Below are 27347 nucleotides of genomic sequence, written 5' to 3' on the forward strand. Positions count from 1 at the left end.
TCTTAAGAAAGAGCTAGATGAATTAGAGAATGCTTTAATCTTTGGGACTATGGCTTCTGGTGCTTTTGTGCCCTTTACAATTATATAATAATAATGGTGACAATGATGATGATGAACACAACGACAGATAACATAGCACTTACTATGTGCTAGGCATTGGGCTAAATGTTTTACAAATATTATCTCATTTGATCCTCATGGCAACTGTGGAAGGTAGGTGCTATTATTTCATTTCACACATGATGAAAGTGAGGCAAAGAGACAGTGTCACACACACAGTAAGTGGCTGAGATTTGAACTCGGGTCTTCCTGACTCTAAGCCAAGCTCTATTAAATGTGCCATGAAGTTCTGTGCACTTGGCTCAGTATCTGTATGAACTTGGGAAAAATCATTTCCCCTTCCTGGGCCTGCTTACTCTTCTGAAAAAAAAAAAAAACAACTATAGGCGGTGGAAGGATTTGGCCAGATTATATCCAATGCCCTTCCTAGCTATCACATGCTGGAATTCCCTCTTGATGTAGATGACCGACCAGCTCATCAGATGTTTCCCGAGAGTTTTTCAACTGTGCTGAAAGGATGCCTAGACCATCCCTAACTCCCAACACTCTCCAAAAGAGCACCTTTCCATTGTGTTCTGCAGAGCGAGTCACTTAACTCTGTTTGCCTCAGTTTCCTTATCTGTAAAACAAGCTGCAGAAGGAAATGCCAAACCAATTCAATAGCTTTGCCAAGAAAACCCCAAATGGGGTCACGAAGAATCGGACACGACTGAACAAAAACAGCACTGCTGTTGCTCTGCAGAGATTCCTTCCAGCAGAAATGTGAGGCTTGTGGGGCTGAGGTTCCAGATGCCCAAAGAGCCTTGTACTTATAGTAGTCACTCAGTAAGTGCTGATGATGAACTCTCTGGCCTGAAGTGGCAGAACATTCTGGTCCTATTCTGGACAGTTTTAATTTCATGTTATTCCTTCAGAGGGTAAGAGGAATGCCTCTTCAACTTCTCTATCTCTTTTTCTCACATTCACTGAAAGCATTTATTGAGCTTCCACTCTGTGTATTGTCCTGGGCTAGATACTTGGTGGGACAGAAATGAAGAACACCATGGTTCTTGACCTCAAAGAGTTTACAGTCTAGTAGGAAACACATTAGACATTAGTGAATAATTATAATACATGGCAAAATCAACAAGCATTTATTAAGGGCCCTTTATATGGCAAGTACTGTGCCAGGTATAGGGAATACAAAGACAAAAATGAAACAGTCCCTGCCCTCAAGGAGCTTACATTCTATGAGAAGAGACAACAGGCACACACATAAATAGATACTATACACACACACACACACACACGCACACACAAATATAAAGTGATTTTCTAGAGGACGCCTTAGCAGCTGGGATCAGAAAATGCCTCAAGTAGGAAGTGGTATTTGAGCTGAATTTAGTTTTGAAGAAAGCTAAGGATTCCAAGAAATAAGGAGAGGTTGCATTTCAGGCATAGGGGCAGGGGGAGGGGAGAGCAAGCATCCTTTGTAAAAGCAGAAAGATGGTGGCTGGAATGTTGTGTGTGAGGACTAGAAAGAAGGCCAATTTGGCTGGATCGTGGAATACAGGAAGGAGAGTAATGTATGACAATTCTGAAAAGGTAGGCTAGATATAGGGTTAGGGTTCCTGGTTACGGCTGGGTTGTGAAAGGTATTTAATACCAAACAGGAGTTTGTGTTTGATCTTAGAGCAAATGGGACACCAGTGGTGTTTGGTGACTGGAGGAGTGACATGGTTATTCCCTGTACTTTAAGAATATTACTTTGCGGAGGATTGATTAGAAAGGGGAGAAATTTGATTGTGTCTCATCCCCTTTCCTTTCCCGCTTGGAGTCATTGGATAAGAGAACAGCTAAGGGATAAAGAAACAGAACCAACCCAGTTGCTTGTTGGGAACCCTAGTGAGAGTTCATGAAAGGGAAAGGCTCTTGTCACAGATTCATGGAGTTCCCAGGGTCTCTCCTGTAGGGCCATTCTAAGTTATTTATAGGGGCCTTTGAAATGGGAGGATGCCAAACTATGTCTACATGAAAAATGTGGTCATTTTCACTGAATCCCAGAAAAAGGGCCTGGATGAGATATCTAGAAGGCACCTGTTCATCCATAATGGTCTATCAGTAGGGGCTACACTTGACCTTTCGGAAATAGAGGGTCTGGGTTTTAGGGGGAATACTTAAGAAAGGTCTGACCCTCAGTTCTCTTCCAAGAAGATAGTGTCTAGAGGTTTTGTGTTTTGATGATGATGACTGTGGCTAATTAGAATTCCAGGGAGAATTCGGTGTGGAAATTCAATTCCAGTCCTCTAGGGTGGATCCCAAGAGGACAGCAGCTTCTGCCAAATTTGGCTGAATGTAAACATGAAAAAGATCTTTCCCTTATCTGAAATGAGCAAAAAGTTTTCTTTAATCAGAGAAATATCCAGGGGTCTACTTGAAGCAAAATTGCTGGCAAAGGAATTTAGGATCTAATGTTGGAAAGTGGTTGATCTATTACTTATCTTGCAAACATAGACATGTCAGAGCACCTAGACAGACAAATATGCCTTTGCCTTTTGACTTTAACCCTTCGGGCCGATCTGAAAATCTGCAGCTGGGGTATTCTGGATGCAGCCTGAGAATGAGATCCAAAAGCTCTCTCTCACACTTGGATGAAGCCACTGAGGCTAAGTAGTATCCATGGGAGTCAGTGACAAGTCTAAGGCAAGGAAGCCTCGGCAGGGAGAAGGAAGAGAAAGAGAGTAGAAAACTAAGAGAAGAAGGTATGGGGGAGAGACAAGGAGAGCAAAAGATAAAGAGAGGAATATCTGGTAGCAAACAATGGCACTGAGCAGTCTCCTTCTCAGTCAAGGCATGGTCACAGTACACAAAGAAAGAACCCTCTCCTTCCTTCTTTACCTTCAATTGCAGTTCTTTGTATCTCTTGGACATCCGAATGAGCAATTTCTCACCATTAATCACAGCAGATTTCTCTTGGTAATATTGTACCATTGCCTGGGCAGCTTCAGTGTAAGCCATTTCCAGAAAAGCCTATAGCCAAAGGAAAAGAAAGATACTTATTGGACTCAGGTGTTAGCACTCTTTATTTGTCATTAGGAGGATCAATCTTGGCCCCCAACCAAGAGGGTTTCATTACTGTGGGCTCAAAAGCACTTTGTTCTAAAACAGTCACACTATAAAATTGCTCCTTACTTGAGTCCCGTGGTATAATGGAAAGAACCCTGGAGTCAGGGAACATAGTTTTGACTCCCATCCTTGCTACCTACACCCCAGGTCTCAGTTTACTGCCTTGTAACATGAGACTGCATTATATGACTTTTAAGATCCCTTCTAGTGTTAAAACCTCTGCCTTTGCACTGACTGTTCCCCATAATCAGAATACTCTTCTTCCTCAGCTCGACCTCTTAGCTTCCTTTAAGACTCAACTCAAAGTCCATTTTCTGCAGATTTTCCCAAGAACCCCAGCTACTAGTGACTTCTACTCTGAGAATATCTTCCATCTACTCTTGCATGTACCCATTTATTTACATGTTGTCTTCCCCATTAGAATATAAATTCTCTGAGGTCAGGGACTTTTTTTGGGGGGGGGGCTTTTTTGAATCCTCACTGTATAGCACAGTGCCTGGGCGCATGAACTTAATAAATACTTGTTGACTGACTAATCCTATGATTTTATGGCAATTTATAATAAAGAAACATGGAATGCTAAAAAAAGCACTGGACTTGGTATAAGGGAACACATGGGTTCAGATCTGGCCTAGGATGCTTATTATAGCATCAAAGGTTTAGTGCTAAAAGGAATATTAGAAAGCATCCAATCTAAGCACTCATTTTACAGATGAGGAAACTAAGAGACTTCAACCACATGGCTTGTAAGGTCTCTTCCTGCACATACTAGCTATGTAATTGTGGACAAGTCACTAAACCTCTTTAAGCTCAGTTTCCTAAGGATAATACTACCATCAGCACCTACCTCACATGGTTGTTGAAGTATGAAGTATGTCCAATGCTTTAAGAACTTGCAAGTGTTGTATAAACACCAGCTATCGTTAAGTTCACAGCATGTTAAATCTTAAATATGCATGACCATCTTGGGTGACATAACACAAAAGTGATTCTCCTAGGATCAATTCTATCAATAAATACCCCTGAGCATCTGCTCTATGCTAGACACTAAATATTTCATGTTATTAGTGATGGGGATGCCAGATGTAGGCGTCTAGAGACATAATTATAAGCCCATATTTCTGAACCCTGACTGCCTGTGGATGCAGAAATCATAGAATTCTAAAATGTTACACCTGGAAAGGGATCTTGGAAATTACGCAGTGTAACCTCTTTATTTTACCAATGAAGAGACTGAACCCCAGAAAAGGGAAATGACTAGCCTAACATCATCACAAACGAGGTAGTTGCAGATCCTGGATTAGAATTAATTTCTTCTTAATTCAAGACTGAAATTATAGGACACATGCAAAGCTTGGAGGTGTGTTTCTTTTTTTTTTCTTTTTTTTTTTTGTTTTTTTTTAGTGAGGCATTTGGGGCTAAGTGACTTGCCCAGGGTCACACAGCTAGTAAGTGTCAAGTGTCTCAGGCCGGATTTGAACTCAGGTACTCCTGAATCCAGGGCCGGTGCTCTATCCACTGTGCCACCTAGCTGCCCCAGGTGTGTTTCTTATATGTGAAGAAGAAAGAAAACTATTTTGATGACAACCTCACATTTTCTTCTCTCTTAAACTCCTCTAATAAAATATGGATGTGTGAGGATAGAGGTGAAGATATTTCTCATGAGAATCTGTCTACCTGGTGTTTCTGGGCTGATAATTTTGACCAGTTTAACCTGTTTATTTATTCCAACAGCATAAAAAGATAAATTGAATGAAATACAAATCCTCCTTTCTACGAGGGTTGAGGAGAAAAAGGTATGGATGGCTAGGAAGCTCCAAGAATGAGCAACTTATCTAAGCTCAAAGTCGTTCTCATATCTTCAAGTTGAATTGTTTGTGACAGATTAAAGGGAAAAAAATTTGTGTGAAATCCTTTAAAATTTTCTTTAGTTTCTCATTAGCTGCTTTCTCTGTTCTAGCCCAGCTCACAGTAGAGGGAAAAGGACTATGCAGATAGGCATCATAAGTCGGACTCCCAGCCCTGCCAACCAATTTTCTAGGTAATTTTTATATGTAAATCCTTTAGTAGTGCCAGCTATCAAATAGAAACAAAAAATAGCTAATCCACAGCAGAATAGTGAATCTCAATGCATCCATATGGGAAGTGGAACTCTAGAACATTTAACCCAAAGATAGTGGCCATATACCATAGAATGAGCTATATATAAATGGGGGAAATTTGACTGAGTTGCCAAATTTTATGAGGAACTGTGATGAGGAAAAAGAATCATGGCCAGTTAGGAATCATAATGGAGAAAAGGCTTTTTTTTTTTTTTAACCGTGTACCTTGATTCAAAGGTAAAAGCAAAAAAAAAAATGTTTAACTCCTATCAGAAAATTAATATTCTTTTTTATCTTTGGAAACGGAGCTAAAAATACTCAGTCCCAGAACACCAGGCACCTCAGGAAATGTAAGATCATTCCCTGGCTATGCTTCTCATGTGTAAGAGGGGACAGTAACATATCCTTTAATAATTTCACACTCATCCCTGGGCTGGCTTGGGGCTGTTAGAAGAGCTAGATGACAGAGAAAGGGGATTTGAAAGCTGTCACAAAGGACTAATTGATAAAACCTGTTCCCAGTCAGCTCTTGACTGGCTCTAAATTCAGTCCAACACATTCAAGGAGTTGATATGGAATGCAGTATTAGCATTGTGGGTAGAATATGGGACTCTTGGGGCCAAGGTCACGGTGTCTCTCTTCATTATGGGCTCATTAGTATTTCTCTGATCACCAGCCACAGAGCCTACCCCCAACCCCAGTCACTGGAGACTCACTAAAAAGAGGACAGGGTAAATAAATGTGAATTATGACTTCAAGTAAAAATATCAACCCCTGGAAAAGATCACTTTAAGTGAATTTTCAATTGATAGTGGTCAGCTCCACGTATGGAAGTCAGTGCTTTTTAGTTCATGTCATTCTTAGCTATACAAAATGTATACAACTTTTTCTGCCTTTATAGGAGATTTCATATATTCCAATGTAAAAGTACAGACTGCAGCCGAAGGGAAAAGGAAAGATGAACAAACCTGATTGGTGGACTTCATGAGAATATAATTGGTTACTTTTCCAAAGGGTAGTCCCAAGTTAATGACATCATTCTCAGTGCAGCTTCCTTCAGGGAGATTGCAGATGTGTACCACTCGGCCGGCAGTGGCTTTGCGCTGTGAAAACTGATGGGAACAAATGGCAGTGCTAGTCTTCAAAACAAACCTTATTCATTCATTCAGTCATTCATTCAGCCATTCAGTCCACAAACAGTGGTGAAGTTCCTGTTATTTACAAAGCCCCATAACAAGCTGAGAGGGATATAATGATAAATAAAATACAGCCCCTGTTTTCAAGGAGCATGCAGACTGGCAGGAGTTGTAAAATGTACAAGAATTTGGAACCAAATACAGGTGTACAGAGCAGGAACAAGTTATTATGAAAGCTCTGAGAAAGGGGGAAAAAAATCACTTGATTTTAAAAATCAGTGAAAGCTTTACAGGAAAGGGTGTATTTGATCTAATCCTCTCAGGACTAGATACCTACCAACCTAAGTAACAAAGTGACAATGACATGGTTTTTTTGTGCAGTGAATAAATGAAGAAAAGGACTCCATTCACAATGAGCCCTTGCCTGAAGACATTTGAATAGAACCTCTCAGAGGGCAGGGATCCTGTCCTTTCTGTGCAGTCCAATTCCACTTAATTCAATTCGATAACACTTACTAAGTACCTAAATGTAAGACACTACTCTGGTTACCAGGGATAAAAAACCAACCAACTCATAGCCCCTGCCTATCCCCAAACACTTTACATTCTACTAAGAGTGAATGTGATGCAGAGAAGTATAATACAAAGTAGTATGTGATTGGTACTAAAATGAGAACTAGATAAAGTGTTCATAAAAACTTAAGGTAGGAGAAAATACTCTCACACTTGGGGATTAGAAACTTTCACAGATGAGTCGGCTCCTCTACTGTACCCTTACCGAAGAGGGTTATGAAAGGCAGAGATAAGGAGAGTGTGCATTCCGGGCAATGATACATGAAAGCATGGAAATGGGAGATGGCATTTGAGCTCAAGGAAATACCAGTAGTCCAATTTTGTGTGGAACAAAGAATAAGGTCCAGTTTGGCTTGGAGGGAAGCAATGTAAAGTAAGACTAGAAAGGTAGATTGCAGATTGCCTTAAATGCCTGGCTAAGGCATTTGTGTTTTATCTTCTAGACAATGGGGAGCCAACTAAAGTACTTTAAGAGAGATGGTTGTTTTAAAACCCTGCATTAGCAAAATGGCAGCTGGGCAAAGGAAAGACTGGAGAGATGGAGAGTCTGGATCAGGGACACTAATTAGTAGATTATTATAAGAGTCCAGATGGGAGATGATGAGAGACTGAGCTATACTAGTGGCAATGAGAATAAAAGGATGGATGCAAGGGATCCTGTGAAGAATGAATTCACAAAACTTAGTAACTAGCTGTACAGAAGGAGCTGAAGGAGTCAAAGATCTGAAGTTTCAAGCCTGGGTGACTGGGAAATGAGTAACAATAACAATAATAATAACACGCTTTAAGGTTTATGAAACACTTTAATAAATATTATAGTATTTTATTTCATCACGACCCTGGGAGGTAGGTGCTATTATTTTCACCAATTTACAGATGAGGAAACTGAGTCAGAACTTTTTAAAGTGACTTGCTTAGGGTCATACAGCTAATAAGTGTCTGCATAAAGATTTTAACTCAGATCTTCCTGGGTTCTGGCCCAGCACTTTATCCAATGCGCCACCTAGCTTCCATTTAGATATTAGTAATAACAATAACAGCTGACATTTATATAGTATGTTAAAATTTGCAAAGTGCTTGTATACATAATCTCACTTGAGCCTCACAACAATCCTGCAAGATAAGTGCTACAAATCTTATCCCTATTTTATAGATAAGGAAACAAGCCCAGAGAGGTTGACTTAGCTGTGGTCACACAGCTAGTAAGGACCAAAGTGTAAGAAATAAAATTTGACCTCAGGTCTTCCTGACTCCAAGTCCAACATTCTGCCAACTATGGAACACTGACTCTAAAGTGGAAAGTTGGGAAGATGACTTCAGTTCCAGTCTTGTTTCCATTGGCAGTGCTGTTGGAGCATCCAAGGGAAGATTCTGGGTGTAAGCATGGGGTGAGAGAAGAGTTTCTTGAAGTCATGAGTTCATGGCAGAAATGGGATCACCCAGGAAGAGAGTGTATTGAGAGGAAAATGGGCTGTGGGAGTAGCTACAGTGGACATCCAAGCTTTTGGGGGCCAGAATAATAACAATGAACCAGTGAAGGGACATCTGGGCAGTCAGGAAGAGATGTAGGGCAGACTTGTGCCTCAGAAGCCTGAAGAGGAGACTTCTGAAGTGATGATTGTTGTGGAATGGTCCAGGGAGAGAAACCCCTAAAAAAAGCCATGGGATTTAATAATGACAACACTGGTGACCTCTGAGAAATTTCAATAGAGTGGTAGAGTTTGAAGCAAGATGGTGAGACATTAAGTAGTTGGTGATGAAGAGGAGAGTATAAACTATACTTCTGGGCAGCTAAGTATTGCCCTTGGAGTTAGAAGGCCCTCAGTTCAAATCCAGCCTCAGAGACTTAACTAGTTGTGTGACCCTAGGCAAGTCATTTAACCTCTGTTTGCCTCAGTTTCTCAAATGTAAAATGGGGACCCTGGAGAAAGAAATGGCAAACCATTCCAGTATCTTTGCTAAGAAAACCCTCCTGGGGTCATGAAGAGTCAGTCGTGACTAAAAACGACTTGGAAACAAGAAAATAAACACTAAGGTGGGTGCAGGACAAAAAAAGGGTTTTTTTTTGGTTTGTTTTTAAATGGATAGGGAAGGCCTGAGCATATTTATAAGCACTGGGAAAAGAGCCAATAGATAGGTAGAGTGTAAACATGAGGGAGTAATAGCTTTTATCTCTATTATGTACAGCTTATCTTTTGAAGCTTTCTATTAAATTTAACATGATAATAGCAGCTGCCCTTTTCATCAGTGTCCCCTTCTGAATTTACTTCTACTCTCTTCTGTGTATTTCTAATGTATCATTGCTGGTCTTTTCTCTCTTTTCTTTCTTTCTTCCTTCCTTCCTTCCTTATTTTTTATATCACTTTTACTCCCCACCCCCTACTTCTTCTTCCCATAAGTCCCTAGTCCCCAACAAATAAAAGCCTACCCTTGTAACAAACAGAGTAGTGCAAAACAAATTCACACATGGGTTGTGTTCGAAAAGGTATGGCTGGTTCTGGAGACAGATGATATTTGATGTGGCAAGTCACCAGAGGAAATGAGAAGGGGTGGGATTGAAGGTGGAAGCAAAGGGGTTAGTTTGGGTGAGGGGAAGGGCAACCTCATCCTGGAAGAGCAGCATTAGTCGTAGAAAGGTTGTGAGGTGGGGAGGAAGGGAGTTGAGGGAACTCAGGTCAGACGGTCTCGGTCTTCTCAACAAAGTAGAAGATCATTTGCTAAGTGAAACTTGAAGATGGGAGCAGGATGGAGGAGGGAGAAGACCATGCTACCATGGAAAGAGCTTTGGAAGCAGATTCAAAGGGCCTCAGTTCAACTCCTGGCCCTGCTGATGAAAACCTGTGTCAGAGTGAGCAAATCACTGAACCTCTTAGGATCTCAAATTCTCATCTGTAAAATGAGGGGGTTGGACTAGGTAATCTTTTAGGTCCCTTCTGGCTCTGAATCCACAATCTATGAGAAACCAGTGTGGGGAGTAAAATAGGGCATTGTTCACGGATGTTAGGACGGCAGTGCAATGGTGAGACTCCGGGTGGGTTTAGATAATATGAATTTATAATAGGCCCGGTCCATATGGTCTTATGGTCCATGTGGTCAGACAACAGCTTTTAGCTACTCAGAAGTAGGATGCAAAAAGGGAGGATATGATGGGAGTGCATGAGGAGGTGGGTCAGGTTCACTGTTTGATAAAATCCTCTAGAACAGAAGCTTCCAGAGGTCAGGGATTATGTCCTTCTCATGCTTGTGATGCTTAGCATGTATCAGTGGCTCAAGAAATATTGAAGCATGAATCTACTCAAAGGCATTAGGAAACAGAAAGACTCAATTCTAAAAACAAACAATTAGGTTACAAGATTATATTTTAAATTTCCATAACTACCAGCTTCCAGAGGTAAAGTCTTACTTCATACTGGGATTTAGGCCAGGGTTGCCTTTTACCTAAATACAATAATGTATTTGGAGACTTATACAAGGACTATTACTTGGTAATTTCATTTAAAAAACTTTTTATTTTTATACTGGGGACAACTAAATTCACTGAAAATGCCTCTTTTGGAGTTTAGTCTTAGGAGGCTAAGCTCCTCACACCAAACCTCTCCCTAAAGGGACTCTGACATCAAATGCTCCCCCAATGGTAAGTGTTTCCCCAAAGTGGAAAGCCCATTCTGCATGTTGTTAGTGAAGTTCCCTTAAGTGGATCCTGTGCAAAGAGAGATCTACACACGTGAGAGGCACATAACTGAGCAGAGCTAATTCCATTTAGAACCCTTCTGAGGACCGGGATGGGAGTGCCTTATAAAGAGCTTTGGAGCTCAGACCTTAATTAGAGTGAGCAGTTCAAAGCAAGGTGCAAATCAAGTGAGCTTTGCAAGATCAAGCTCCAGTAAAGTGGTTGCTCATTTGACTTTAGCAAGTTGGGAGCTGGGATATGTCTTTGTGCCCAAATCTTCTGTGATCAACATATAACTTCGCTTGGGCAAAGTTGCTATCTGCTCTATGAAGAACAAAAAAAGCCAAACATACCCCCAAACTCTATAATGATTTTAGCACCCCTCTCCTTGCTCCACTGCCTGGTGACTAGGGAAGCAAATGGTAGTATCAGCTTTGAAGTTTTCTCTCTAGCTTGAAAGAAAAGTCCAAGAAGTTCTCATTCCCACATTATTAATGCAATCACTGCTGGCTAGGCTGGAATATCCACCTTCCAAAGAATAAATGCTTTCTAACATACCATTAAATCAATGAAAGGCAATCAATCACAGGGGCAGAAACTGTCAGGAAAGGGGCCAAAATGAATACCTGTAAAAAAATTTTTTTGAATTTAACAAATATATATCTGAGTACCCTTGGGCAAGTTCAAAATCCCATTCCTTCTGGAAACTTTCCCAGACTAACCAAAGGAATGGTGATAATGACTGCTTTCTCTAATCTCCTTTGTCTAAACAGGAAATTCCTGTGTCCCCTTTTTTGGACCACCACCCCAGTGCCATTGGTACACACAATTGTTCCACAATAATAGCAGCAATAATGTCACACCTTTATATAGTGCTTTACCTACAATAACCCTGATGGATAGTACAAGTATTACCTCCATTTTATAGATAAGGAAAATGAGGCTCAAGTCGAATGATTTGTTCAAGGTTAAAAGGCTTGTAAGTGGCAGAACCAGGTCTCAAACCCAGGTCTCTTGAATCTATGTGTGAGACTTTCCCCACTAATATCATGATATATACACACATATGTATATGTGTGTATATATATTCACACACGTATAAGATCACCTTTTAATTTACATTCCTTGTGCACTTCTTTATGTCAGAGGGAACCCTTCTTAGGGACTCCAGTAAACAAAGTTAGAAGCTCTAAAAAAGCAGGAAATACATTTCTATAATTTCCCCTCCCACAAAAAGGGATTCTGTTTTCACATCACCCAGAGCTACTCTACTTGATTAAGTGGTTTTCTAAAAGCAAATACAGTGTTTACAAAACCAAAAATTTGAACTATTAGTCACCTAGCCCAAGCTTTTCAGTTTACAGGTGAAAAATGAGTCCCAGAGAATTGAAATGACTTTCATGGGTTAGTCAGTGGGAGACTCTGGACACTCCAGTGTCCAAATTTCCAGTCCAGTGCTATTTCCGCCACTATGACATGGTACCTCAATGTATCTGCCTGATTCATTTTCCTTGGATCACAAATAACTCCCTTCTTTGCTTGATTATTTCAACCTTGAGGCTATACAATACTGAGTATAGTATAATATAGTGTAGCATAGCATAGTATATGAGTATAGTAACTCTGCTATGCTATACTAAGATCAATTGAAAACACACGTGTGTGCAGACACATGCCAGGACTATATTCAACATTTATTGAGCACCGACTCTAAAGAGATACACCTTGGGATAGATGAGCAGAATCAGGTGATTGATTTAACAATTCTAGCAATGGCTCATCCATTGGAATTGTCTTTGTGGGGTATTTGCATCATGATTTAAAGGAGGCAGGGTGCTGGTCCTCACATACATATGGACTCCACAGAAGTCCCAGGTGTTCAATACATTTGAGAGTGGGATGTTAAGCTACCTTCCAAACTCTCCTGCTTAAGATTTCGGGAATGTAACTCCTATACCAACAGGAACTGCACCAGGTAGTCAGGCTAGAGGGTCCCTCCTCCTGGTAGAAACTGGAAGCTCTAATTTTTACCTTTGTGTACATACTGCCACTACTCATTTAAAATTGGATGCTGCATACGGCTTCCAAACTGGTTTCTGAAGTTTCATGTGCCTGGTTCCCAGATCATTCAACTAGCCTACAAACTTTTTATAGATGGGTGGAAAGCAAGGACAGTGAACAGACCAGGGCATGTAGATTTCAAAATCTTCCATTGCCTGGCCTGACTTGCAGGAAGGGATTAGACTTTGGAGACAGGTTCAAAGAGTTCAATTAAAAGAACTCACCTACCATAAGTTACTGTAAAAATGTGTCTAAGACAATGAGTTTCAGGAATCTAGGGAAGGGCTGCCCTTTCTCTCTGAAGTGTCAATTCCAATTTTAACAAATTGTTTCACTCCCCGAAACCTGACTTCCTTCAGTAGTGGCCTAATTTCATTACAACTTGGAAGCCATGAACCTGTGCTAATTTTTGTGTGGGAATCACCTCACCTTTCTAATGTATTACCCCCAAAATTGAAATAAATTGATTCCAAATTGAACAAAGTCTCTAAGAATTGATACAGTGCTTTTCAACATTTTATTAAATGGATTGGATGAAGGCAGAGATGGTATTCTTTTCAAATTTATTGATTGCATTAAATTGGAAGGGATAGCTATCACAGTGGAGGACAGAATCAGGATCCAAAAAGATCCTGACAAGCTAGAGGATGCCCATCTAACGAGATAAAACTTAATACGTTCTATAAAGTATAAAGTTCTATACTTGGGTTTAAAAATTAACTAAAACTTAAGGATGGATGAAGTATATGGCTAGACAGAACCTCCTCTGGGAAAGATCTGGGGGTCCTAGTAGACAGAAGGTTTGACAAGAGTCAGCAGGGTAACATGATAGCCAAAAAGCTTGGGCTATTGCACTGAGAGAAATATAGTTTCTTCCCATTTAAGTTCTTTCCAAACACTAGAGTTTCTGTGATTCTGGAAGCCTCTTTAAATTGTACAACTACCTCATATAGTGCTGAACACAAACATCAATTAAGGTTTTCTATCTCATCCTTGTTTTGAGGTTATCATACAACATGCTAGTGGAAGTGAATTCTAGAGTTTCGGACCTTCTGAAAGATTTCTAATGCGCATTAGCATTAGTGGTCTGTGATGTGATCCATTTTGGGGGGCCAAAATTGGCTAGTTCTATTAACTTTCTCCAATATGCCCATTAACTATTTAGAATCATTAAAAGTTAGAGCCAGAAGAGATCCTAGAGATCAATTACCAGTCCAACTCCACCATTTTATAGATGAAGAGAAACCAAAGCTCAAATAAGGGAAATGACTTGAAACATAGTCAGTGAGAGAGCTGTGGATTCAACCAAGGTTACTTGGTTCCAAGTTCAACTTTCACTCTGCTATATGATACTTTGTGAAAATACAAAGTGATATCCTGTTGTGAGGAGACAAAGGCTAGATTGTTCACAGGCATAGATGCATTTTGGCCATGAAAAGTAGGAGGCAGGGATTTATTCTTACAATGTTGACAAACCAAAGTCTACATTTGAAGCCATAAGTTCAGACAGAATGTAGTAAAGCAGATATCAAGGATGGAATGGAGTAGATGGATTGGCATTTAGCACATGTACAATACTCCAAAGTAGGGATGTGGTCGTAAATATTTAACAACTGACTCTCTGAAAAAAAAATAACCACCATATGTATGACAAACTTTTAAGTTTAATCTAGTTTATTAACATTTTCTCTATTTCTTTCTTAAGTTTCAAGGATCAACAAAACAACAAATCAAGCTCTGATTTGCAGCATTTGCTTATTTCTGAGGTGCAAATGCTCACACTGGAAACCTCAACTGATTCATGACTCATCTGAAGTATGTACATTTTATCCTTTGGATAACCTATGGCATCTTTGCAAACCACGATTTTTCTCTATGCTTTATGTATTTTCATTTATGTGAGTCCTCTGATGCTTAAGTTTCTGGGAAGACAAAACCAATACGAACAGCTGCCTAACTGCAGTAAGACCTCAAATGTCCCTGGGTCAGAAGTGCCTCAAGATCTGACACCATGCACTAAATAAACACTATGCAGGCTGTGAAAACCCAAAGGCCATTTTATAGGGACGGGGAGCCCGTCACTCTGCATCTACCTCTTACAGATGCTAGGAAGCTATTTACAGCCAAAGAGGGCCCAGGCAGCCCCTTCCAGAAACCTGATTACTCTGTTTATGATGACTCCTGAGCCAAGTATAAACTCCCTGCTGTTCTATCCATCAGTAGCAGCTTTAGTGAAAGTGAATACTGTTTCACAAAGGTATAATCATTTCCAAGCCCCCACCCTAGCTGGTGAAAGACAAGATGCAGACTGCATCGGGATCTATGAATACAATCAATTTCACATAATCTTTCCATACTGACCAAGACAAATATGAAAACGCAAAGCCACTATCCAGGCAAAGTCAAGAGATTTTGCCCCATTATACCTATCAAGGCAGTTGTCTTTGCAAGAAGGATGGTGGAGACAGGTTTCTCCAAAGGGAGATATTCACTGACCCATCAGACTTCCATGGTCCTACTCAAAAGCAGTGAGATTTAGTGCTAGTAATTTTTTTTGCTCTGTAAACAATAATGATTGTTCACTATTGGAATATTAGTTCTATTTTGCTGTATTTGGTTGTATTTCATAAAAGCTGCATGCAAGTAGACTTGTATAGGTTGAGCAAAGTTGCTTATAATTTAAAGGAACCCTCTGATGAGTCCTTTGGTGAAAGAATCCTTTTGGAATGTGGATCTTTCCTCCCACTTCCTATCCATTTATCTGCATCTAGCTGTACAATGAAGAGGTCTGGCTACATGGTGACTAAGGTCCCTTTCTAGCTCCAGCATCCTATGGTCCTACAAACCAAATTATTGTATATTAGGTGTTTTTAAAGATGAGACACACCTCCATATCCCAAAGAGATCATTAAAAAGGGGAAAGGATCCACAGCTCTCTTTGTGGTGGCAAAGAATTGGAAATTGGGGGGATGCCCATCAATCGGGGAATGGCTGAACAAGTTGTGGTATATGAATGTAATGGAATACTATTGTGTTATAAGAAATGATGAGCAGGCAGATTTCAGAAAAACCTGGAGAGACTTAAGTGGACTGATGCTGAGTGAAGTGAGCCGAAAGAACCAGGAGAACATTATACACAGTAACAGCAACATTGTGTGATGATCAGCTTTAATAGATTTAGCTTCTCTCAGCAATACAATGATTCAAGAAAATTCCAAAGGATTCATGATGGAAAATGCTCTCCACATCCAGAAAAAGAACTGTGGAATCTGAATGCATTGAACCATACTATTTTTATTATTTTGTTGTTGTTGTTTTCTTTTTTGAGGCTTTCCCCTTTTGTTCTGCTTCTTCTTTCACAACATGACTAATGTGGAAATACATTTAATGTGATTTTAAATATATATATATATATGAACCTATATCAGATTGCTTACTGTCTTGGAGAGGAGGGAGGGAAGGGAAAGAAGTAAGGAGGACAGAGAAAAATTTGGAGCTCAAAATCTTATAAAAATGAACGTTGAAAACTATCTTTACATATAACTGGAAAAATACTATTAAGATTGGAGAGAAGAAAAGAAGGGACACACCTGTATTTGGTTCATTGCATCAAGAGCAGCAAACCAAGAACATCAAAGGCAAGTAATCTGATAATTTAGTCAGGGCTGATTCAGGACCAAACAGAGACAAACTGACAGTTGTACAGTTCTCTGGGTAATAGGATCAGAGAATGTTAGAACTAGAAGGGAAATGAGAAGCATATAGCCCAATTCCCACATGATACAAATGGAGAAACTAAGGTACCATGAGGTAAAGGAATTTACCCAAGGTTATACCACTAGCAAGTGACAGGATGGGGATCTGAAACTTGTGCTTTTGATTTCAAATAAAGGGCCAGCTCCACCGTTGGCTATGTTGAACTTGGTCAGTGGACACCTAGAACGCCATTCAATAGGTTCAGTAACCAGCCACAATGCTGGGAAGAGGGAACAAAGCTGTCTCTTTTCATTGTATGTGAAAGGACTTCAAAAACTCTAAGATTTCTAAATAAACACGGAGTGTCTTTATTATCCTAATAGAATGACTTAATTTTGGGTATACCCCTTACATAGCTATCACTCTGCAATTCTTTTGTCTTCCCTGACTTCATCTTCTCTACCTATACACAACTGGCCGGAGACTTTTATTGCAGATCTCCTTGTCTTTGGTAGTTGGCATAGACTCTTCTTTGTGGCCAGTGGTTACAATAGGATCTGCAGGTGGTCAGTGACATCAGAATCCCAGCTTGCAGAAGCAGGTACCTTCTAAGTATTCATAAAAGCTAACTGAGGAAATCAGGCATATCAGGTCCCTGAAGACGGAAATAACTTATCAAAAATCCAATTTATCTTCTCTTTACTCTTTAGACCAAGAGTTATGCAGTCCTTTGTGGGCCACCAACTGAATGTGAGTATTAAGAGTAGGGAGTTGCCAAATTGCTTAACACATAAATAGCATTGCAATTTGAGCATTCACTGATTCATTCAAATATTCATTGAACACTTGCTATGCACCAGGCCCCCTCACACAGCATTTTTCCCATTAAGCAATATCTTGTGTGCAGTACTTAATGAACATTTGTTGAATTGAATTAAAAATCAGAAGGAAACAGATGCTTCCTTTGCAAGCTGGGTACAGGTATTCCCTTTTCTTTTAAAAAATTGCCACAGATATCTTTTGTTCTTCTATACCTTCATTTCCAAATGCATCCGTTTTCCCTCCCCTATCTATCAAGCCATACATTGGGACAAAGAAGAAAAAAGAGAGAGAAAAAAGCATTTCAGCAAATCTAAGCAACACATCAACCAAGTCTGACAGTGAATAATACCATATTCCACATGCATTCTCTCCCATCTTTGCAGAGGAAGGGAAGTGCATGCTCTCATCTCTTCTCTGAGGTCAGGCTTGTTCCTTATAATTAGACAGCATTCAGTTTTGTGTTTTATTCTTTCATTGATATTGTTGTAATCACTGTGTATATTGTTTTCCTGGTTCTGGGCAATCTCTGTTCAACTCTTTACATTTCATCAATCCACTGATTTAACACTGCCTAATGAAGCCACAGGCTTAATTTTCTTGTCACTTTGCCTACGTATTCAATGTTTTCTATCAATGTCTAAGACAAGTAATAGTACAAATCAGGATTTGGGCTCACAGAGCTGTACTCTAAGATGTGGCCTCTAACAACATATCATGTCTAAATGAGGGTATGACTAGTATTTGACAGTCAAACATATTCCTGCAGTGTGTGCTAAAAAGACAAGGGTCCCTCTCCTTGAGAAGCTTATAATCTTTTATTTAATTTTTGCTTTCCCTAATTTTGGAAGTGCATTAGTAAGTTAACATGGAGAATCCCTAATGACCCCTCTACCAACAAAGATCAACAACGGCTTGATCATCTTAAAGCATTATCTGGGGTACTGCAAAGTTAAGGCACCTGGCTGCAGATCATGCAGCCAGAACATGTCCGAGGTAGGAGGTGAACCCAGGTGCTCTGGAGTCTAAAGCTAGTTCTCTATGATACCATGCTGCCTCTCATGGGACCTTATAGTCTTGAAGATTTAAGAGAAGCTATGGCTACACACACACACACACACACACACACACAGAGTGATAAATCCACAAACATATATTCACACACAAGACCCACAGTTTAGCCAAACACATTTTGTTTTAGCTTTTTGCTGCCCAGATCCTGCCTTGTATTTCAGGAGAGTGAGAGAAGGAGGATGCTTTGGAAGAATGAGGGGAAGGCTCAAGGCAGGAAAGATTAAAACAGAGAATGAAGGCTAGAGAATGAGGACTCTGTAGAAACTACAGGGATGATAGAAGAAGGTATAGGAGCTGGTGGAAGGCAGCAGGGAGTAGGAATACTTTTGGAATGAAAGGCAGACTGTGAGAAGTAGAAAAAGAGCTAAAAAGATAAAAAAGTTTTTATCGACAACTAATTCTCTGAATGGTACCGCAGAACCCATCAATACCTAGCTTTTATTGTCAGATACATTTTCCTTTCTGATTATGGTGTCTAGGATCACTCTCTTCTGGGGCATACTTCAGTATAAAAGCCAAAAATCATTTCATGAGCCACAGAACCTTAGTGTTTTTCTAGGCCAGTGTAAGTCCCAACAAAGCATGTGAATGAAAAATGGAATTTGCTTTTGTAAGTATGTGTGTCAAGTTTTCTCTCTCTGAAACTAGCTATACTGAATTAAGTTATATATATACTCCTCCCTGGGGACACATTCTTCCAAACTACATTAAGCCACATCGGGAGCACATTCACTTCATCCAACTCTGGGAGCAGAAAGACATGTATTAGAAAGATTATGTTCTTTTTTTTTCTTGTCCAATACCACATATGAACAGGTGTTACAAATGCTGCTGCTGCTGATGACAAAGGTGAAATTGCTTTCATACTCACATTTGTCCCGGAAGCAGTGGGAGAGAAAGTGGGATTTGACTGAGCAAAGGACCTTGTTGGAACCACAGCAAATGACGATCCAATATTTGAGGCAAAATCTAAAGGAATTACATAAGGCCAGTGGGGGGAAAAAAAGAGACAGTCACATTGCTTTCAAATGTCAACTGCCTAGGACTAACAGGGGGGAAAGGATTTCTTTTTAAAAGACTTTCTAATGGTCATAATGATTATTTTTCAATTTCTCTTGGACACACTGATTATTGACATAAAAGTCTATTTTTTAAAAAATACTGAAAATACCAATATATGAAAAGCAGAATATGTTTGATTCTCTGAAGATTTTTAACTTTGTAAGATGGGACACAGAGGAAGCTATGGGGTTGAAAAATCTCAAACAAGGTGTCATCAGAAACTTGATTTCATATTCATGTTAATAATCTTCTGGACACACCTTACCTTCAGTTCCAGGAGGATTAAAAACAGCTGTGCTGTTTGGTGAGGTGCACAATGCTCCTTCTGCTGAGCCAACAACACATCGGATACCCGCGCTAAAAAAATAAAATAAAATAAAGGAAAGAATAAAACATTAAAAAACAAAAAGTTAGAAGGAAAAGAATGATGTATTTACCTCAGCCTTGGAGGGGAGATAAATGATTAGCAATCACACAAGTGTAGAATCTGAGAGTTGGAAGGGTCTTCAGTTACCATCTAGTCCAACCCATAGGAGTGCCCACCTTCTTACAATTGTCAAATAATCTAGCATGTGCTTGAAGACTTCAAATAAGGGGAACCCACTACTTCCTGAGTCATCCCATTTCACTTTTGGACAGCTTTAATGTTTTTTAGAAGTTTTTCTTGACATCAAGGCTAGGTTTGCCTCTTTCTAGCCTCTAGACTTTGCTCCTAATAATTGCTCCAAAGTCTAATCCCTATTCTCTGTTATTGGTGTCCAACTGTTTTTCAATCGTGTATGACTCTTCTTGTCCCTGTTTGGGGTTTTCTTGACAAAGATAATGAAGTGGTTTGCCATTTCCTTCTTCAGCTCAGATAAGGAAACTGAGACAAGCAGGGTTAAGTGACTTGCCCAGGGTCAGACAGCTAGAATGTGTCTGCAGGCAGATCTGAACTCAGGAAGATGACTTCAAGGCCAGCACTCTGTCCCATGAGCCACATAGCTGTCTTTATTCTGTGACACTCCTTCATCAAATGCTTGAACACAGCAATTGTTCCCCGAATGTTTTCTTCCTCAGACTAAATACCACCCCTTGTCCCAAGTTCCTTTGACGAATCATCATATGTAAAGCACTTTGCAAACCTTAAAATGCTATACAACTTTACCTATTATTTTTAACATAAGTCATGGACTCAATTCACCAACCGGGTGTCCTCCTTGGGACACTGTGGCTTTTCACTGACTGTCTTACACTCCAGTACTCAGAACTGAATACAATACTCCATATGTGGTCTGACTAGGGCAGAGTACAAAGGGAGATCACTCTTTATTCTTAGAAGATATGATCCAAAATTACATTAGTTTTAGGGGCTGCAACAACTCTTTGGTGACTCAAAGCTTGAAGCCCACTAAAACCTAGATCTTTTCCAGACAAACTGCTTTCTAACCATGATGCCACCCTCCGGTACATGTGAAGCTGAATTTTTAAAGACAGGTAGTAAGACATTTACCCCTTTACTGAATTTCATTTTATTAGATTTAGCCCAATGCTTTGGACTGTCAAGAGCTTTTCAGATTCTGACTTTATCATCCAGTATAATATATCTCCTAGTTTTGTCATCTGAAAAATGTTGTTATATTATGTATGCCTGGAGCGAGCTCTTGAGCTCATGACAGATCGCTCCAAAAAACCTCCAAATAATGACACAGGACAATTCCTGGAGCAGCAAAACCCACAGAAGAATGTGCTGAAATCATCTTCCAACCAAAGACAACTTGGAAGGTCGGAAGAAGGGAGCTGCTGTGCTGAGACAGGAGTGAAGCCCAACCCCACAGTCACCCTGACACAGATCCAGTCCCAGGAATGTCTCTCCAGAGAAAGAGACCCCCAGAGCCTCTGAATCAGCTGCATTGCCAGTGTCGTCTGGAACTAAACTCACAGCCTGGCGAGAGGGCTGAGCCCTTGGCAGGGGGAAGATTACGGGGGTCTATGCTGGTGCTGAGGCAGAACTTGGGTTTTTCACCCCTCCTGGGAACTAGAAGGTAGGCTCGAGTAGCAGTGGCCCAGGTGGGAGAGGGGCACAAGCTCATCGGAGCTGACAACAACCACACACAAAGCTGGTTGATTAGCAAGTTGGTCTGGGGTCATCTATGGACCAGGGAACAGGCCAGGCGAGTGAAGCTCCTCCTTAAATTCTACCTCCTGGGACCTTTTGAAGCTTGGGATACTGCAGCCTGGAAACAGTGCCCCACTTTTAAGGAGCTAAAAGTCAAGTAAAAGAAAGGCAAGATGATAATCTATGTCTGTCATTCATCTTCTGCCTGCCTCAGTTTCCTTAACTATAAAATGGGGGTAATAATAGTGCTTAGTTGATGGGGTTCTTGTGAGGATCAAGATGTTTATAAAGTGCTTAGCACACAGTAGGTGCTGAATGAATGTTTGTTCTTTTCCCCTTCCCTGCATTCATATCACTGATAAAAATGTTAAATAGTACAGTATTATACACTGATTTCAGGAGTGTGCTTCTGCAAAGTTGACATGGAACCATCATTGATTACTCTTTGAATCTGGCCAGTCAACTCAGATTGAAGTCACCAAACTATTTTATTGCCTAGCCTAAAGCTCTCCATCTCTCTTACAAGAATAACAGGAGACATTTTTATCAAATGTGTTGCTAAATCTAGGCAAACTATATCTACAGTTGCCCTGATCTACCAGTTTAGAAACCCATCAAGAATGAAAAAGTCTGCATGAACTATACTTGATGAAAAAAAAGTAAAATTAAAACAACTCTAAGGTACCAATTCAAGCCACCAAATTGGCAAAAATAAACAAAAATGGCCTAACTCAGAGCTTGAAGGGCTATGGAAATAACCTATCCTTATACATTGCTGTTGGAACTGGGTATTGGTAGAGGCATTTTGGAGAGCAATCTTCCAAAACAGTATAAGAGTTGCAAAAAATAATCATGCCATCTACTTGAATAATCTAATTTTAATTAATTTTCTAATTTTTTATCCACCTAAAAAATGTCATTTAATTCTGGAGAGCAATTTGGAACCAAAAGGCTATAAAACTGTGCATAACCTTTGATCCAGCAATACCACTACTAGATCTATATCCCAAAGTGATCATAAAAAAGGGAAAAGGACCCATGTGTACAAAAATGTCTATAGCTGCTCTTTTTGTGGTGGCAAAGAATTGGAAATTGAGAGGATGCCCATCAACTGGGGAATGGCTAAACAAGTTGTGGTATAAGAATTTAATGGAATACTATTGTGCTATAAGAAATGATAAGCAGGCAGATTTCAGAAAAACCTGAAAAGACTTACATGAATTGATGCTGAGCGAAATGAGCAGAACCAAGAGAACACTGTACACAGTATCAACAACACTGTATAATGATCAATTATGATAGACAACTCTTAGCAATACAATGATCCAAGACAATGCCAAAAGACTCATGATGGAAAATGCTCTCCACATTCAGAAAAAGAACTATGGAGTATCAATGTAGATTGAAGCATACTATTTTCACTTTTGTTGTTGCTTTTTTGTTATTGTTCTTGTTTATTCTTTGTTGCATTTTTCCTTTTGTTCTGATTCTTCTCTTACAACATGACTAATGTGCAAATATACTTAACGTGATTGTAATAGATAACCTATATCATATTGCTTGTTAGCTTTGGGAGAAGGGAGGGAAGGGAAGGTGAGAGAAAAATTTGGAACTCAAAAAATATCTTTACATGTAATTGGAAAAAAAAATTTTTAAATAAATTAATTATACATGAGTGGTCATGGAAAACATTCCCACATTAGCTAGGTTGTGAGAGAAAACAGTCAAAAAAACCCCAAAACTGCAGACTGAGGAATTGTCAAAGAGAAAAAAAAAATTTTTTTTAAATGTGTTTCCAGGGGCAGCTAGGTAGTGAAGTGGATAGAGCACCGGCCCTGGATTCAGGAGGACCTGAGTTCAAATCTGACCTCAGACACTTAACACTTACTAGCTGTGTGACCCTGGGCAAGTCACTTAACCCCAATTGCCTCACCAAAAAAAAATTTTAATTAAATAAATTAAAATAAAATGAATGAACAAATGAATGAATAAATAAATGAAGGAGAAAAATGTCATTTTAAAAAGAGCTCTTTTCAGATATAGTGATAGTACCAATATTTGTGATTTTTTTTTTAAATGAAAGGAATTTAAATGGCCAACAGTGTGAAAATGACTGAATAAATCCTGTTATATCAATATGGTGGAATACTAAGATGCAATTCAGATTGACAAATGTGAGGAATATGATTAAATATAGCAAGATTAATATAAAATGATGTGAAGTAAAGAAAGCAGAACAAAAAATTGTCTTCACATTGATTATCATGTAATAAAAGAAAAATATATAATGGATATGAATAGATAAAGACAGTGAATAAAGATAGAGAGGGAGGGATTAATTAATAAACTATTACTACTGGAGGTCATTTTTAAATTTAAAGAGTTGTAAATATAAGCTTAATTGATTTTGGTTTTGGTTAAAGTTGAGTTTGTAATGAATTATTGGTTTTTAAAGGAAAAAGCGACTGGCTAAAAGAAGGGACATAACGGGGCAGCTAGGAGGCTCAATGGATAGAGCACCAGCCCTGGAGTCAGGAAGACCTGAGTTCAAATCTGACTTCAGACACTTAACACTTACTAGCTGTGTGACCCTGGGCAAATTACTTAACCCCAATTGTCTCACAAAAAAGGGACATAACTATATATCCTCTTCAAGTTCTTCAAGAATGAAGGATGAACAACAACAAACAACTCTTTAAGTACCTAATCATTCACTCTTCAGCAGAACTCACCTTTCAGAGAAGGTCATACATTTCTGAGTGTGCATTTTCCCTTTGACATGTTGCTCCCAGTCCTAGGTCAAAAGAAGATAATGAATGATCATTGGGCACTCCAGCACATATTGAAGGCAGATGAGTAAGTGTAGGAATTCACATTTCTATCATATTTTATGGCCACCAAATTCTTTCCACACATTATTTCACTGGCTCCTCATAACAATACTGTGAAATTGGTATTATCCCCTTTTTTACAGATGAGAAAACTAGGCCCAAGTTGAGGTCTAAGGATAGAACCCTTAAGATTCTATAGGATCCTCAAGGATAGAAGGTCAATTCTTTCTGGGAAGACAATATATACATTATAAGTATATTCCAAATATGCACAAAATAAATACAAGGTCATTTGATGGCAGTAGCTCCTGAGGGATCAGGAAAGACTTCATGTAGAAGGTGGTATTTCAAACTTCATATATGAAGGAAACTAGGGATTCTAAGAGACAGGAGTAAGGAGGGAATGCATTCCAGGCATGGGAGACCACCTGTGCAAAGGTAGGGAAATGGGAGAAAATTTTCCATGTGAGGAACAGCCAGAGGGCCAACTTGGCTAGAGTGTGGAGTGCATGTAGGAGAGTGATAACGGATAATAAGGATAAAAAGGTAGGTCAGAGCCAGGCTGTGAAAGACCACAAATGCCAAGCAGAAGAGTCTGTACTCTATTCTTAAAGCAATAGGCAGCCACTGGAGTCTACTGAGCAGAGGAAGGACATGGCCAGACAAGGTCACCAAGCTTTCATGATGGATAGGGAGAAAGTGTGTGATAGACCAAGTGACAAGGGCCAGATGCCCCACCTTTCTCTGTCTTACCTTTAGATCAAAGACCTTTTTATCACAGATGGTACAGATGTGTGGCATGTGGAGAGGAGCAATACCATGAAAGTCATTCAGCTCATGAGCCTGGAGAGGCCTCACCGACAGCATAGGCTCCTCCTTCCCTCGCCTCTGGGTGCTACTGAAACTCTGCTTCTTGTTGAAGGGGGTAGGGGTCGAAGGCCCAAACTTGGTGTCTGGTGTGGGTTCTTCTGGGTCATACAGCTCATAGGACTGGCTGATTGGTGGCCATTCCCACTGGCTATTTGATCCTGTGCCATGGAGCAGTGGGTCAACCTCTCCTTTGGGACCGCCTGTGGAGGGTGCATTCATGTGCTGTTCTCCAGGGAATGCCAGTGACTGTCCTCCAGCCAGGTGCTGTCCTTGGGAATTGGGCCCATAAAAGTCTTTGGGAAAGGAGGCTTGGCCATCTTGCTTTGGATGCCCGGTATGACAATGACCCTCATAGGTGACCCCAACTGAGGTGGTGCCTGAAGTTGGCAGGAAGCTCGACTGACTATCAGCATCTGAACCATAGGCCTGAGTACTACTGGTTTTACCATAGTCATAGAACCCTGCCACAGCAGGAACAGGACCAGTTTTGCTGATCCCCAGGACAACTGCTGGTTGATTAGAGGTCTGAGAAATGACCCCACCAAAAGGATGCATCACCATGGCATTGGTAGCCTGACTGGGCAGATTCATGGATGGTCCCAGGCCCTGTCCTTGACTGGGAGGTGAAAATGTGATCCCCCTAGATGAAAACCTGGTATTTGGCATTACTGTTTGGTGCTGGGATGTTCCAGCATGGCCATGTGGGGTAGTGATCACAGATGGATGTCTCAGCTGGTTGAAGAGGGGCTGAGACATAGCCACTTTGGAAAGGACTTGGTTCAGGACTGTGGCAGCTGCAGTGTTGCTGGTGACTGCTGACTGAGCCAATTTCAGCCGGTGAAGGGTCAACTGGGCTTGCAATTGGGCCAGTTGAAGACTTGCGGGCGATGGAAGCAGAGGACTTGGATTACTGACAGAAAATGGGTTCTTATCCAGAAGCTTGGCAGCACTGAAAAGAAACAGGTTTAAACTGGTTTTTATTTGGAATAATCAGTTATAAAAGACTCTCTACCCAACACAATCTCTGTCCTTGAACTCAAGAATCACAGACAGATTCTTTGTTGGACAAGAACTGTGCTTACCACCCCACTCTCCTCCATAGTTCACCGCTTTTATCCCTGAAGAAATGCTTGTAGAGAAGGAAAGTCGTGTATCCTTAGGAAAGGAGGGAGTAGGGAGATGCATTCTAGCCAAACTAGACAACTCACCATTCCTGGTATTTTATCTTCCCTTTCCCATTCCAGCCCTTGGCTCATAGCAGCACAATGTGTCCCTACAAAGTAACACACTTGGCCCCTCCATTTGGGTCTGTTGAAATCCTTGCCAGCCTTGAATGGCGTTCTCATTTATGAAGCTTTCCCTGATCTCACCTAAATGGAAGTGATCACCCCCCTCCTCAGATATGTCACAGAATTTTGTCCTGTGAAGGATTTAGAACATCCTGTCTTGTATTAGTTCCTTGAGATCCAGGGGTCATGTTTTGTCTTGTTACCCTTCTCAGTATCTAGCATAGTACCTTATACCCAACGGGCACTCACAGTTCTATTAGGGTTATTTTGTGAAAAATTCCTCACTCACAACTCACATCTTTTCTTAAGGGTGACCTGTGACAGATATGGCTTCTCTGATCTTTTTGGTATGACCTGGTTTTAGTCTTAGCTTTGTACTGAAAATTCAAAACTTGGATTTCAAAATTCAAAAATTCAAAATCTGTATCACAATATACAGGGTAGACTTCACACAATAAGCAAAGCGCAGACCTAAACAAAGGAAAAGGGGGCGGAGTTTAGGATAAAGAGAGAATCTTCTGTTTTACTTAAAACATCTTCACTGCAGTAAAGGTTTGAAGGACAGCAGCTTTGTTGGGGGGAGGGGGGTTTCAGTACCTCAGTCAGAGAAGTGCTACTTTCTCTGTCTCTCTCATGAAATATGTTCAGGGAGGTATGAGGATAGGGGCCCGAGTCAGTGAGAAAAGAGTTGGTACAGGATGCTAATGGTGTACAACTTCCACTCTCCTCCTGAGTCATGTCTTCACTGTTTTCTTTGAACTTAATTCCCAGAACAGTCGGCACACCCATATTTAAATGCCAGTACAGAAAACGTATTCCAAGTCAAACTTCTGGAGCATCCTTTCTCTCCTCGTAGTGAATAATCAAGGGATGATTACACTCGACTAAAGGTGCAGCCAAC

At 40.2% G+C, this 27347-nt stretch overlaps 1 protein-coding gene across 2 annotated transcripts in view; it reads right to left on the minus strand.

The window, feature by feature from the left end:
• The window catches only part of RBM20 (RNA binding motif protein 20), a 241331-nt gene that overhangs the window by 40325 nt on the left and 173659 nt on the right, over window positions 1–27347 (minus strand). For both annotated transcript variants that reach the window (XM_043986658.1, XM_043986657.1), the window contains exons 2-7: window positions 25041–26106; window positions 24189–24250; window positions 19624–19715; window positions 19168–19265; window positions 6236–6379; window positions 2938–3069 (exon numbers count right to left, since the gene is read on the minus strand). In XM_043986658.1, the coding sequence (XP_043842593.1) occupies window positions 2938–3069; window positions 6236–6379; window positions 19168–19265; window positions 19624–19715; window positions 24189–24250; window positions 25041–25913 (1401 nt within the window). In that variant the 5' untranslated portion in view covers window positions 25914–26106. The remainder of the gene's footprint in view (window positions 1–2937; window positions 3070–6235; window positions 6380–19167; window positions 19266–19623; window positions 19716–24188; window positions 24251–25040; window positions 26107–27347) is intronic.

The sequence above is a fragment of the Dromiciops gliroides genome, chromosome 2 (genome assembly GCF_019393635.1).
Source record: "Dromiciops gliroides isolate mDroGli1 chromosome 2, mDroGli1.pri, whole genome shotgun sequence".
NCBI lineage: Eukaryota > Metazoa > Chordata > Mammalia > Microbiotheria > Microbiotheriidae > Dromiciops > Dromiciops gliroides.